This window comes from Pyrus communis, chromosome 7 (assembly GCF_041283825.1).
Source record: "Pyrus communis isolate YQ-2024b chromosome 7, ASM4128382v1, whole genome shotgun sequence".
NCBI classification, from domain to species: Eukaryota; Viridiplantae; Streptophyta; class Magnoliopsida; order Rosales; family Rosaceae; genus Pyrus; species Pyrus communis.
Window position 1 is genome coordinate 10,628,114 of NC_142571.1, and position 16,149 is coordinate 10,644,262.

A 16,149-nucleotide genomic window follows, 5' to 3' on the forward strand; every position below is an offset into this window, starting at 1 on the left:
TTCTTTATAGATTTGGAGTTACACACTCAGATTAGGGTTTACAATCCCATCACCAATATAAAGACCCTCATTCACCCAACAATAGAAAGTTACGCAGTCTTTCAAGTTCTAGCCTACTGCTCCGAGTCTAAACAGTCCACTGATTTAAATGTCGAAGAGTCCTTGGTCAACATGATAACATCACACCGTTGGCACCTTGACTCTTTTGAGGGCTTGGTCATTGGTTTGCGGGTTAATTTGGCCTAGAAATCACTGGAAATTGCACTAAAACAATCACGATTGTAAAATTGCGTGCGTATTCAACATAAGTTGATATGTATATGATTATGAATTCCTTGAAAAATTACCCACAATAGGATTTTTTTTCAATATCATAATAGTGGGAATTTAAGGATTTGAGTTAAGTCAGTAATAATTAGGTGTTAAACTTACCATGCATGAGAGTCGAATCTATTGGTCTCTTACAAACAAAAAGGAATATTGCTAATCTGCAATAATTGTGAAGTGATTTACTAAAACTCTCAAACCCTAATGAGTTCATGATTCTTCTACAACTGAGCTTTTGACACCACTAGGACCAAATCAATTTTGGTCTGCATAGACGTCGAATCTAATATCTAGTTAAACTTACCTACCTTTTCTGTTGCAATTGAATTAAGGTCATCTAATATATATATATATATATATATATATATATGTCATTTGTCACTTAGTATTACGGTTTTGTAGTATTATTTTTAACTGGTAAGTGAGAGGTCTTAAAATCAATTTTCGACTAATATGAATTTAAACCACATTATTAATAGTTCATTATAAAGTTTAACCCACTATCTCATTCTTCTATATAATATCGTTTGTTAAAAAATAAATATATGTCATTTGTGCTTGATTTTGACATGTTACCAATAATATATTCAAAGACCATATCTTGAAATTGTGAATGTGAACTAACTACAAGTGTCTGCCAAAAGCACAGTAAACACATGAAGGTACACAAGGCTATACTGTTGCCTTCCTAAACAGAGACTACGGGCTAGGAAACTTGCAATGCCACTTTTGTTAGTTTGATTATGGAAAATATTAGGAATATCATATTTTTAGACTAATTTTTAAGGAAAATTAATGAAAAAAGTTTAAAAACTTTGAGTTTTAACGATAATGATAAAATAAAGGGTAAAGTGAATAGTATCATGATTGATTTTTTAGTGTAAAAATATGGTTTTTCGTTAAAGTGAACAGTACCGAGAGCTTTTCGCTAAAGTTTCCTAATTTTTTTGAATTTTATGATATGATAGTTGAGGATTGGACTCTTTTTATAATCACTTGAAAAAAAAAAAAAAAAATCAACCATTAGCCGCAACATTATATGATCTACAGTAATTTAAAAAGGTAACCTCAAATGGACGTATGGGTAGAAATTCAAAACTCTATATACAATTATATTAAATCACATGCATAAATTAAAATTTATATTGTGGTTTGCGCGTCACCCTTTAATTCAATTTAAAAACTCTTGTCATCATTACATCAGTGAAAGTTTGAGCGCCCTACATTGTACAAGATACCATCACAATGAAAACAATACCAACCTTTTTTTTTGTCTTTTCATTTTCCTGTAAGGAAATTGATCATCTTCGGATCTCTTCCATTTAATATTTCTCATCTATTAATTCGAACTCTTGAAATTTGATCCAACAATTAAAAACAGGGGTTCATTTTAAAAGTTATAATAATTTTAACCGTTGGACCAAATTTTAAAAATTCAAATTATTTGATAAGGAGAATTAGGTGAAAAGAATCCAGATAGGATCTTTTTTCCTTCGTGTAAAAGATTATAAAGCCATTCACAGACTCTGACGTAGTGCATTACTTTAACAGAGTAAAGTGAAAGACTCAAAACATGGAACCCAGAATTTGTGCTGCCTATTCTTTATCAATGATGGGGCCATTTGTATTCATATTTAATCTGCAACCCTTCATTGAAAAGTTTTGACCAAAACACATAAACCCTTTGTTGAACAGTAGGAAAAGCATTGGTTTTTATTTTATTTTTATTTTTACTTTTTTTCTGAAAATTGGAATAATATTTTCAGGGCAAAGATGCCACAACAGTACAAGGAAGCCTACACTTAGGCAAGCAACAGCAGACCAACAAAAAAACCAAGCAGGAAAGGGGGCTAAAGAGTGAAGATATTAGAACCGAGTTCGAGCATTGTCCCTTCCCCTGCCATAAAAGATTAAGGGGGACAAGGCAATCCATCCTTATTTAAAACAAAAACCAACGAAGATGGAGGTCGATTGACCCAAGTTATGTTACACATCTCCGTATTACTACATGATGCTAACCTGTCCGTCACCAAATTGACCGAACTTGGGACCCATGATGGCGACATCCCTGAAAGAGTTCCTTAGCCTCAAAACTTTTGCCAAGGTAGGAAATGCTTCCCATCTGCCATATTCCAACGAAGTTGATAATGAAGAAATCAAGTCCTAACAATTAGATTCAACGATCACCCACTGGTGGCCCAAAGAAAGAACCAGTTCACAACCCCTCAAAATAGCAATAGCTTACGCCGTTGCCATATTAGGAGCCTGGATTGCATACCAAGCCACAACTACAAACCGGCCTTCCACACCACACATCAGAATCCCCATGAAGCCATCCCTTGTTGACATCATCCAACTCGCATCAACGTTGACCTTCAGATAGGGATAAGACGGGCGGGACCAATGCTCCATTGGAGCAGCCATACTGGAAGCAATCACCAATGGTTGAGGAGCCCTATTGGCTTCAAAGAAAACAGCTGCACAATTTAATATAGCAAGGAGAACCTGGGTAGGATTGTTAACTTTTTTATTGAACAAAAAATTGCATCTAGCTTCCCATATATGCCAACAAGTAAAAGCTACGTGAGAAAGCAAAAACCTTTGATCCTTCTTAGACCCACACTGCTGCAATGCAATGGAATGAAGCCAATCCGCCCATGAAGTAACCCTATTGCTATCCACTTTATAATTAAGCACCCCACCAAACCATAAGTTTCCACCCATGGGCATAATAACAAGAGTTGTTCAACAGACTCAGCATGACAGTTGCAAATGGGACACATCGGTGAGGGATCAGATTTCCTTTTAAATAAATTCTTCATTGTGGCCAGAGCTCCATGCAATGTTCTCCACATAAAATTAAGAAGCTTTGGCAGGGTGTTTAACTTCCAAACAAACTTCCAAATTTGGCCCGGGGAAGAAGTGGAAGATGAGGAAAGCCCTCCCCTTGGGAAGCAGTGCCGTGACTGATAGGAGCATATTCATGCGACTTAAATGGCTTGTTCTCGTGCATTTACGTTATGTTTCTTTAGTTATTTTAGTACTTTAAGCTATTTTCGTGTGTTTTTAGGTCCAAAGGGCTAAAGGAGCAAAAAGATGCATTTTGGAGACTTTTGGAGCACTTTTGGGCTAAGGATGGATAGCTTATGCTTGGAGCCGAAGTGTTGGACGAAATTGAAGACCTAATTGAAGACCAAAGTGTTGGAACCTTGTTCTCTTTAGTTTTAGGACATTTAAAACCTTTCCTAATCCCAATCATGCCATGCATAACACACATCCATTCTAACACATTGTCATTGCACATGCATTTCCTTCATTAGTTAATTCACATGCTCCATACTTATCATCACCACTCATTACTTATCACATATCATCACCACTTATCACTTATCATTCACCACTTATCATATCATACATTCATTTATCACTTATCATAATCATTCACTTATCACTTAACATATCATACACTTATCACTTATCACTCATAATCATCTACAACATCCACCTACTTCACCTACAACATCCACCTACTTCACCTACAAATGACATAGCCATATGTTCCCTCCACTACTCCTATAAATACCCTTGCATTCATTCATCCATGGACATCTCATTTTCATACACAACACACCACAAACACATCCCTTTCTCTTTTAGCCGTGAGTCTCCCTTAGAATCCAAAAACCATCTTTCCATTTCCATCACTCCTCACTCCATTCCACACTTCCATTCCCCCAAACCAACTATCCTTAGACCTTATGCTACAATAAAGAGGAAGAGAAGAGGGCCTAAACGTTCATACAATTCACGTTTGAGTTGTTGGAATGTTTACGCGTTTCTTTGATTTCAATGTTTAAATTCAATTCTCTTTGTTTTGTAATATGAGGAATGGAAGAGAAGAGTGCCTAAACGTTCATACAATTCAAGTTTGAGATGTTGGAATGTTTAGGTGTTTCTTTGATTTCAAAGTTATGAGGAACTAAACCCTTTTTGGCTAGGGGTGATTTCAATACCATGATTATTTATGTGATATGAATTGATGAATTCCGGTTATGAACTCTTGATTCGTGAATGCAATTGGCTTAACTATTTGATGATTAACTTATTTGTGTTTGTTGATTGAGGGTCGACACTTAATTAGCATGCATAAATATGTGGCTAAAGTTTAAGGAGGTTTCACATAATCGTTACTAACTTATACTTGAAAGTAGTAAAGGTCGCTTGTCACGATCGCGTTAAGTTTAATTCTTAGCATGAGTAACATGATGTCATAGTTGCAAATGCTTTGTCAATGCTTATGGTTTTCATTATTCTTAATGATCTTCGATTGTATCTCTATTATGATGACATGTAGGGAACTTTTGAGAATGTTTTGGGTTGTCGAATGATGCCATCCAATCCAATAATATAAGGAAAATCTGAGGGTTAACTAGTGATGTCACGGTTAATTTGGGGCATTGTCGTTCATAATTCAATGAAGGAATAACTGGAAATTGATTCATATGCATAAATATCATGTGTAGAGAAAGAACCCTTAGCTAGCTTCCCATCCATTCATTTCCGTCAAATCCATATTTACAATTTGTTTTGTTTCCAAGTATTCATTTTAGTTTAAATTCGTCCAAATCCAATTCCCCCCTATTTCGTTGAAGTCTTAGTCTTAATCTTTCTTATTTTTAGTTTTGCTTTCTTCGAGCATTAAATAGTGTTTTATATTGTGTTTTTATGTTTTTAAGTCAATTTAGAAGGTTTTAGCAAGCCCTCCTAATCCCCGGTCTAGAACGATCCCTCACTTATCCATTCTACTACAATTGTCAAACGAGGGTTTAATTTGAGTGTCAAGTAATTCTCGCATCAGTGACCTAGCCCAATGGTACCCGAATTTAACTGAATACAAACCATTCTTTGTGGAAGGCCATACAAGTCTATCGTTTCGCCAAGGATCCCCAAGATGCGCCTCTAGAATAGCTTCTTGCTTCGCCGCCAGTAAGAATGGTTGAAGAGAATTAATGTCCCATTCTTAGGAAGAAGGCTTAATGAAAGAGGCCACTCGAGTGTCCTTAGTAACCAACACCATTCCACCTACCGAGGGATGACCCAACGGCAAGGAAGGAAGTCACCTATCCACCCACAACCACACAAGACACCCACCCATAATTTGCCAATGGGATCTTTGCAATAACAAATCTCTGCCCACCAAAAGACTGATCCAAGCCTAAGCAGCCCTGCTGCCCCGTTTAGCCTCAACAAAAAAGCAGTGCGAAAAGTATCTTGCTTTTAGGACCAAAGCCCACAAGGAATTTAGGTTATGAATCAGCCGCCAACATTGTTTGGCAAGTAAAGCATAATTAAAATCACTAAAATTCCTGAAGCCCATACCTCCATCCTGATTTGGTAGACCCAAAATATCTTTGGACACCCAATGAATTTTCGTTTCTCCACCCACTTGTCCCCACCAAAACCCTGATAATAAAGAGTCCAGTTCATTACACAGCATCGCAGAAAACTTAAATAAACTCATTGGATATGCTAGAATCGCTTGGGCAATCGCTTTTATTAACACCTTGGAAAAGCATTGGTTTCTCAAACCATGTAAGCAATTAAATTGGAAAGGTTGAACTTCTGTTTAGTCTCTAAATACCTTCAGTGAAAATTAAGTTTTTAAATTATTTTTTAAGAAAATCTGTCCTTCAACAAATAAAAATCATCCGATTACATTCCCAATATTAGATTTGAAGCTATTCTGTTAAGTTTTCTGTCAATTTAAGTCATGAAACATTGATGTGATATACTTTGGAGAGTAGATTGGTAATTTTCTTACAAGTTTAATAGTGTATGAAGTTAATTTTGGAAGGTAGATTAGATGTTAGACCTATATGCAACGTTAAGGGCTTATAGGCAAAAATGACTGTATTACCTTCTAAAATATGTCATGTGACATAAGTTGAAAAAAAAAAAAGAAGATAAAATAGCTTTGAATATAATAGTATGGATGAAATTAGTAGTTTTTAATGAAGTTAGGGACATAATTTTCACTAAGGTGATGATTCAGGGACTAAATCGGTAATTCACAAATTTGAGAAAGTAATTTATGGAGACTTTTTGTTCATTCTGTACACCTCTGTTAAAATTATCTATTGTTTTTCTTTTGGTTTATTTGAGCTAATATCGAAAATAAATTGTGATTCTAAGAAAATTTGGTACAAAAGAGGTGTGTGATAATCATTTTCCTTAGTGCAAATGTGTACTATCAACAATGTTAGTAAGAAAAACATCAATAAATTTACTTTTTTCTTTAACAAATTATATTATCTACACTAAGGGATTGGAGAGTCAGCTAAACCTCACACTAGGCTAGTCATAATAATGTGGTTCAAATTCGCCTTTGGCGAGAATCGAACCTAAGATCTCTCACTTACAAATGAAGAGGAATATTATTATACTGTAGTACTAAGTTACAAATTCACATTTTTTTTATTCACACATGTTCATTTACTCCTTAAAATTTGATTTTTAGTTTTATTAATTAATTTATTATGATTTTCTTCATTTTTATATATAAAGCCGAAGGTCAATTTTGGTGTCACGGCTTTGACTAAAAAAATAATAGGACAAAAATGGTCCTCAGCCAAAAAAATCAAAAGCAGCAAAAAAGAATGCATAAAATAAAGCACGGGTAATGTTGTAATTACAAATAATGCCTTGCTTCTTTCTTCCACACCGCTTCATTTGTTCCTCCTCCACAACTTCATTCTTTCATCACTGTGATTTGGTGAGTCTCGACTTTTCTTTCTGTTTCGACTTCTCTCTCACAAACCTCTGCTTCTTTCACTCTCGATCTTCGGCTTCTATCGCTTTCCAACCTTGCCTTCTCTCGCTCTTAAATCGGTTGTTATTTCACTGTCTTCCGTTGGCGTCCACATTGAAATCACTCTCGATCTTCGACTTCTATCACTTTCAGAGTTGCAAGCAATTTAGGGTTAGGGTTTTTGAAAGGGGTTTTCTGCTGTTTATGAGGTCCAAGGGTATTAATAGAGAACAACATACAAGTCTAACTGAATAGTTAACCTTAACCTCAAATTTGTTGAATATAAAAAAACTTAAGCACTACGGTATGTGGTATCTTCTTTACTTGTGTGTATATAGGATGATATATTTTTCATGTACCCAAAACATAAGTTGATACATCACGTGTCCTAATATAAGTGAAGAGAAGATATATTTTTTGGTGTTTATTTACTTGTATTATTACATATGGTATACCTTTTTATGTTCTGAATACACTAAAAAATATCTCATATAGGACACAGGAGAGGCAACATATGGCTCAAATAACTAAATCCCTGAGGGTAAATCACATGATGGACCATATATGTATCAATTGCACAACGTATAAGTTATGTGCATAATTAATATTTAGGGTTGCAATCTCCAAAATTAAATAAATAAGAATCATGCTGAGGGCAATAAAATAATTGCATACCTAGATCATCTTTGGTCCCTTTGTGGCATTTCTGTGGCGTTTACCTTATATATATATATATCAATGAATTATCAGTTAGACCTAAATTTCCATTTATTTACATTAAATGTAACAGAGGGTTGGTTTAGCCTCATAATGAGCTAGCAATAATGATATACATTAAATGAGGGGGGGGGGGTGGTTTGGGCTTAGCCTCACAATGAGCTAGCAATAATGTGTTTCAAATTCTTCTTTAGCGAGAATCGAACCTAAAACTTCTCACTTACAAGTGAAACGGAATACCATTAGACTATAGTACTAAGAGACACTTCTCTATAGAGGTTTTATGACTAGAAGTTTTTTGAAGCCCGACCTCTCCCCCAAATGAACCATAGAGCCAAGAGAAACCATGAACCAGAATAGAAGAGCTTTACTACCCATGAGTAAATTCTTCGAAGTAGCCTCATTAGACCATACAGTTATCTTGGCAAAAATGAGTAATAACCCCCAGTAGAGAATAGTACGATTCAATTCAACACTTTGTTCGTTTGGATTTGATTGTGTCGTAGCTCTATGATTTGGATTAGGTTAATCGTGAAATATAATAACACAAATTATGAATTTCGTTTTAATAAACTTAACAATATTTGCTTTTAATAAACGAAAACTTTTGTTAATAATTGATAAAAATTTTACTACCTGTAAAAGTGAGGATAAAAACACTTAAAATACTTGCAAGAGTACAAGGTAATTGTAGTATAGATGACTCTAGCAAGGTCGTTCTCCACAGGGATTGAATGAATAATTTATTAAATCAAATCTTAATTGTGACATCCCACATCGCCCAGGGGAGTGATCCTTATATGTATATTTCCATCTTTACCTAGCACGAGGCATTTTGGGAGCTTACTGGTTTCGGGTTCCATGGGAACTCCGAAGTTAAGCGAGAAGGGGCTTGAGCAATCCCATGATGGGTGACCCACTGGGAAGTTGCTCGTGAGTTCTCAAAAACAAAACTGTGAGGGAATGGTAAGCCCAAAGCGGACAATATCGTGCTACGGTGGTGGAGCGGACCCGGGAAGTGATCCGCCTCGGGCCGGGATGTGACATTAATTAATTATTTAAAACAAAGTTTGAGAAAAAGTTGATTTTATGATTTAAAATAATAAAAACGAATTTAATAGAAAATAATTAAATAAAGTGCCAAAATAAAATAAACTAAAAGAAAACAATTTTTGAAAATTAAAATTGTAAAAGCCTAGGGTTCTGCTGTCACCTTAACAATCATATGTAGTTTTTCAATTACTTATGAACCTCCAACATAGAACGTATATCTAACATGTAACCCGTCCAGACATTCGGATCAAATATGAATATGAAAGACTCATTATGTTTTATGAAAACCTTTTGAAAAACCATGCAACCCTTAAGACGTGGTGTTCATCTTAAGTGAAATTACAATTATTAACCATAAGAAGCCAGCGCCAATTTCAGGGAACCTTCCGACCAAAATTGCATCAAATTACTTTTTTAAATATCCTGATGGTCGCGAATCACTAAGACACTTAGATAGTTTAATACGGTGATTAATTGACACACCCCGAGTCGAGATCAGGGCATGCTGGCTGTCACATGTAAGTGATGTAACCATGTGCACAGTACGGAAGCTAATAAAATAATAATAAAATAGTACGAATAAATAAAAACCCAGCTTTACACAAAGTAATAACATACATGTGCAAGCGTAAGCGTGAACACAAGGTTCAGAGCACGAAAACCTAATGCAGACCGGGAGAAAACGACACAACAAAAGTACACCCGAAGGTGGTCCTACAATGGTGATAGTCTGTCAGATATGTTGGGAAAAATCCTCAGGGAAGCCACCAAACGTGTTGGCCAACTAGAACCTGGAGGGGCGCAAAACAAAAGCGTGAGTGGGCAAAAACAAAGCTTTTCGAAAACCATTTCAAAAACAAGTTCTAACCCCTCGCCGTAAAACCTGTATACTTCCCAGAAAAATAATATACATATATATATATATATATATCATGCTCGAAAAAGATACTATGCCAAAACCTCGAAGTAAATGCAAATGCTCGGGTAATATCACATCAATGTCATATAATCTGTCAGCTAGAGTCACCTAACGTGACCTGTGCGGTTGAATCTAGAGCTCAAATCTTCATCTCACTAACTATACCTGCACACGAGTCGGAACCACCTAAAGTGGTATGTACGACAAGCCTGTGTGTAATATAAGTACGCTCAAGTGCTACGATCACGTGAAGGCTGGGCGAATAATCGCGGGTCACCTACGAGTCGGAACCACCTAAAGTGGTCTGTACGACAGGACTGTGCACCTAACTTGGATCCAAGATGAGCGTGTGGTGCGGGAGATGAACATCACGTGAAGGACTGTGCCCAACTATGGGCGGGAGCACTGAATGTAAACATAAATCATACTGACCTGACACTTACCTGTGCGTCCACAGCACCAAACATATATATGCAACTAACAATGCATAAATGAACGGCCATATAATGCATGGCATATAAACGAATAAACGTTTCATATCACTTTCTGGGAAAAGTATAAGTATATAGGTATATACAGAAAATCAAAAGCCCACTCACTAGTATGTAGAAGGGTCGTAACCCCCTTGCCTCGAGTGACCACGCTCGTGCTCGGGATAGGTATCACCTATATGCGAAACAACTATAAAAACGTTAATTTTAAACACATAACCAACCTTAAGAAATAACTTCTCATACAATGCTCAATTGGGGTGTATGAATACACCAACGTGATCTACTCAACCTCAGGAACATCCCCATATTTTTAGAAAATTTTTTCACCGTCGCACGCGCCCACACGCGCCGACCAAGGCACGGCCACACGCGCCAGCCACGCGCAGGCAAGTGCCTGGCACGTTGACGGCGTCAGTTAACGCCGTCAGGAATATTTCGTTAACGCCGTTAGGAATATTCCGTCGTCTTCTCCGGCGAGGCTCCGGCGCCAGCGACGGCCCGGGAAAATCGGGAAATTTTCAAATCGTCATATCTTCTTCGTTTTTCAACCAAATTTCACAAAATTGGTACCAAATTGAAGCTTACAATGAGAGGAACAAGTTCATACCACTTTCAAGTGCTAAAATCCATGAAATCTCACGGGGAAAACACCACCAACTCCGGCCAACCTCGAAACTCGCGATCCCGACGTCCAAAACCTTCAAACGAACCACCCCAAGCCTCCTAAGGACCTCACCAAGCTTCCTACAAGCTTGAAATTCCCAAAAACATAAGAATTTACGTGTGCATGAACAGTGACAAAAATCGGGTATCCCGAGTTCGACGTGAAAACGAAGGTATCTTTACCTGAAATGGGTATGGTTGAACTTCTACAGACCTCACGAGCATGGATATGTACTTTGTTTCTTCGATCTGTGAAGATTACAAGGGTTTTGGGGTATGTCCGTACAAATGGAGGGGAAAATGGGAAGGGAAATGGCACGGGACAGGGTGCAGGGACAGGGAAGGGTCAAGGAAAAGTGTAGGGAAATGTGTGTGGTCCACAACTAGCCACACCAAGCTCAAAACAACCACACAACGTAAAAATCACACTAAGGGCAAAATTGTCCTTTCACACGTACGTTTTAAAAAATTTTGGAACGGGCTGTCACATTAATAATTCAAAACATGCATGCATAATATCATAAGTAAATTGAAAAGAAACTACATATTTTTGCTAAGGCTCATGGCCTCGCCCTAACAAACAAGAATTAGTTACTAACAACCATAAACAAAATATTATTAAAACAAGGATATAAAACACATTCAAAATAAACTTCAAAATCCCTCTAAAGTAGTGCGTGCGTTTCCTCCACTCTTCTCCTCCTTCCTCTCCAAAAAACCCTAATGGCTAAAAAACCTTATTTATACTATTAGAAAATACAACCCTAAAAGGTCTTAGAATAAAACTAGGAAACCAAATAAATTAAAATAAATTAGGAAACATAATCCTAAATTGACTTGGTAAATTCGCCCAAATATCTGCACAGCCACGTTTTGGATCCAAATCAGCTCAAAAACTGGCCCAAAATAGCTGGATTTAAAGCTTGGACTATTCTGTACACTTTTCCAGAAGGTCATAAACCCATTTGAAGTCATCTTGGGCTCCAAAAACGCAATTTAAGCTCAGAAATGTTACTTTCTAACAACACGCACTACTCATTTATTTCATCGCCATAAATAAATCGCTCAGTATAAAATTATGAAACTTTGATATGATCAAGTCAACAGACTCACGCACATCCTCCAATTGGAATCACTCCAAAATTCATCGTTTTCACCATGTTTTGCTCCAGAGGAAGTTGAATGTCCTACATTAAGAATATAAATCAAAGTGTCAAAATTCTACCAAAATAACCAATAAATTAATACTAAGAATAAAGTAAAATATATAGTAAAATATCGACTCATCAATAACCTTGAGTGTCTGAAAACATGAAAAATTTAAAACTTCAAACAAGAAACTCCTTCAACGACTGGAGAGTTGCTATTTCGAGTCGTATATGTTCTACAAATCCCAGCAATCACTACCTTGTAAGATTGTTTTGATTTGCAAAGCTCAGCCACTGCCCAACACAACTACACCACACTGCAAATATCAATGCGATCAATTTACCGGCACAACCATGTCAAAATGAAGTTCGACTCATAACTTGGTAGATCTAATCGCTAGTTACGAGATGCTGCGATCAAACAATGCTTTTGGGATTCGAGAAAACATGCATGAAATGGAGGAAAAACTCGTTGAAATGAAAGGAATGGTGAGACTTGAATCGAAAACATGCGTCAAGCATGAGATATTAGAGATTGTTATGAAATTCCCCCTCCTAATTGTAATGGAAAAGATGCTTCCTTCTTCAGAGAGAAACCTGGAAAGGAAGGTGGGTGGGGTTGGGGCAGTAATTCGGGATTGGAAGGGCAATTTTATTGCTGCTGGTGCGCGGAAGAGGGAGGGGATTGGGACTGCTCTTCAAGTGGAGCTCCTGGTGGTGTTGGAGGGGCTGTGGTGGTGGAGAGTGATTCTTCACTCGCCATTGCTGCCACTAAGGAGCCTAGAAGGGACCTCCTGGAGTACGGGCTTATGGCGGAGGATGTGCTGCAGGAGGCAGCTTCTTTTGTACACATTGAGTTTATGTATGCGTCAAGAACTTGTAATGGCCTTGCCCATCAAATTGCTCAGGTTGCCACTGCCATTGGCAGTGAACTAGTTTGGTTCGAGGAGCCTTCTGTCTTTATTCAGGACCTTCTTGTTCAAGACATGATTTAGTATCTACTTTTTCAATCAATATCGATGTTTCATTCAAAAATAACATAGAATCTTTATATTTATTCACTGAAATCTTTATGTTTCATAATTCTTGGTTACAACAAGAAAATAGACAGATACAATCAAAGAGAGGAGAAATATGTCATTGTGTCTGAAACATGTGTCATTATATTAGTGAAGGAAAATTTTATTTTTAAATTGTTAATTTTTCAACAAAATTATCATACCACTTGTATAGCGATACGTAGTATACCATTCGTGTTTTGAATACACCGAAAGGTCTCTCCAAAAATTGTATCATTATCACTCCACGGTTTCCCATCAGAACTTAACAATTGGTCCGTCATTGACAAAAGGTACCCGCCATGTAATGCTAGCCGTTGTCAAACTTGTTACCGTTACCCAAAATCTGAAAATATCAGCATAACTAGGAGATCCAGTAAGAAGAGCACAAATAATAAAACAAAACAAACCCAATAAATTAATAATTAATAATTAAAAAATAAAAAATAAAATATGATCTACATTGAATTTTTTTTTAATATTTTTATTTTAAAGAACGATAATATATACACTGATAAAAAACATGAGTTTAACTTACAATATATTATTAATAATTTTGTTCAAATTCCTTATAAGGAAGGGCAAACCCACAGCATACAAACCATATGATATGACATACCTTCCTTCCAAGGCATTCAAAGCACCTCCATAGCTAAAAAGAGTAGACCTCAAGAATTCTCTCTCCCACTCTCTGAATTTCTGCTTCCACGAAAGATTGAAACTTTCAGTTCGATTCCATTTGCAAACAAGCAACAATCAGAAAGAAGAGAAATAATATGCTAGAAATGGACGACGGCACTTCGAAGCCTCCACAAATCTCCGAAATGTTTCAGAAATTCGCTCTGGCTTTCAAGACCAAAACTTTCGAGTTCTTCGCCGAGGAGGAAGCCGACGACGCCGACAGCTTCGCGCTGCTGGATTCTGCCGAAGAGGTCATCACGGACCAGAAGGTCGTCGTCATCAAACCGGACACGGCGGCGGCGAACGGCAACGCTCCGGAGATAGAATTAAAGCAGGAGAAGCCGAATTCGAGCGAGAACCAGGTGAAGAAACCGGAGGTTTTGGCAGTTTCAAGGCCTTTGAGGCGGACTCGGATCCGACCCATGAATACCCAGATGACCCAGACTCTGATTTCATCGATTTTTGCCACGGTTTCGTCGTTTGAAGCTTCGTATCTGCAATTGCAGACTGCCCATGTGCCGTTTGTGGAAGAAAATGTGACGGCAGCTGATCGAGCTCTGGTCTCTCACCTCCAGAGGCTCTCAGAATTCAAGCAGTTTTACAGAGATTTTTGTACGAGTTCTGATTCGGGTTCTGATTTGCCAATTGGGTCCTGCTTGGAAGCTCAGGTGCAGGAGAATCAGAGCAAGCTCAGGACTTTGGGAACAATGTCGAACAGGTTGCAGACAGAGATAGATCAAAAGGACAATGAAGTTACGGCCCTGCGGAAAAAATTGGGTGAGATTCAAAAGTCTAATGTGAAATTGTCTAAGAGGTTATCTGCTACTTTGAATTCTTCTTGTGATGTTTTGTTGTCCGCTAGAGTTTTCGATTCGGTTTTGCATGATGCTTGTAGATTAACACACAGATTTACTAAGATTTTGATAGCTTTGATGGAGAAAGCTGGGTGGGATTTAGATTTGGCTGCTAATTTGGTTCATCCGGATGTTGATTACGTTAAAAGAGCACATAACCAGTATGCTTTCTTGTCATATGTTTGTTTGGGAATGTTCAAAGGTTTCGATTCGAAACGTTTTGGTTTAGACGAGGAAGAAATTTCGTGTAATGGGCATGGTACGGATGTGGATAAGAAGAATGGTTCTTTGAAGCAGTTGCTTGAGCATGCGTCTAGCAATCCAATGGAGTTGTTAAGTAGGAATCAAAATTGTGAATTTTCAAGATTTTGTGAGAGCAAGTATCAAGAGATTATCCACCCCGCTATGGAATCTTCAATCTTTAGTAATTTGGATCGAAACCAAGTTGTGTTGAGTTCATGGAGGTCTTTGAGTGTATTCTATGAGTCATTCGTTAGCATGGCGAGCTCGATATGGATGCTTCAAAAGTTGGCGTATTCCTTTGATCCAGCAGTTGAGATATTCCAAGTGGAAAGAGGCGTTGATTTTTCGATGGTTTATATGGAAGATGTCACTAGGAGAATGTTGTCGCCTTGTAAAGCCAGGATGAAAGTTGGGTTTACGGTGGTTCCGGGTTTTAAGATTGGAAGGACAGTAATTCAATCCCAGATATATTTAAGTGGCTTGAAATGTACAGAGTAGTCGGAAGGCATGTCCTGCTGTTTACGACAATGATATAGGCAAGACAGGAGGTGATCAGGATTAGGCTGTTGATCTTACATGTTTGGATTGTCGATGGAATTCAACATATGTAAGTTGGAGGTAAATTGAAGGATGTATCCGTTACTATGCTCAGGACGGAAACACTGTGTAAGCATTCAATGAAGATGCTGTTGCCTTATACGATGCTGGACTTCTTTCCACAGATACATGTTACCTGGTTTGTGACTTTGATTTTTCTTTGTATATGGTTTTCTATGTAGAATCAACTGTATAGAGCCTTTGTCTCCTCTTTTTTGCGTTAATTCCGACACAAATCGAATGACAAGTTGTGAACCCTAATTCCTAATTAGTTCTGGTATTATTGGGGAAAAATGAAGAACTTCCTGACATTTCAATTACAATGTTGTCTCACAAATACATTGTCTTGTTCCCTGAAAGTTATGTCATTTAGGTATATACTTTTGCAATGTGAATGTAAGGATAATTGTGCTTTTCTTTTTCTTTTGCATGGTCTAATGAATGTTGTATATCCACCCCTAGGAGAGAAACTCGCCTGCCACGGTTTTATTACCTCCTTCTCTCTATCTATCTCATCACGTGTTACTGGTTTCTTTGCACATTTCTCTTGTCTATCTCTTTGCGTGGTAGGACAAAGAGAAAGGGGC

General features: G+C 37.4%; 1 protein-coding gene across 1 annotated transcript; it reads left to right on the forward strand.

Moving 5' to 3' along the window:
- Positions 1-13,736: 13,736 nt before the first annotated feature.
- LOC137735239 (protein GRAVITROPIC IN THE LIGHT 1) lies at positions 13,737-15,885 on the forward strand. Its single transcript, XM_068474650.2, has one exon. The coding sequence runs from the start codon at positions 13,964-13,966 to the stop codon at positions 15,461-15,463; it is 1,500 nt and encodes a 499-aa protein (XP_068330751.2). The 5' UTR covers positions 13,737-13,963; the 3' UTR covers positions 15,464-15,885.
- Positions 15,886-16,149: the final 264 nt, after the last annotated feature.

What these genes read in the sequence shown, in the direction of transcription:
- LOC137735239 (XM_068474650.2), top strand. Translation starts at nt 13,964, where the DNA reads ATGCTAGAAATGGACGACGGCACTTCGAAGCCTCCACAAATCTCCGAA.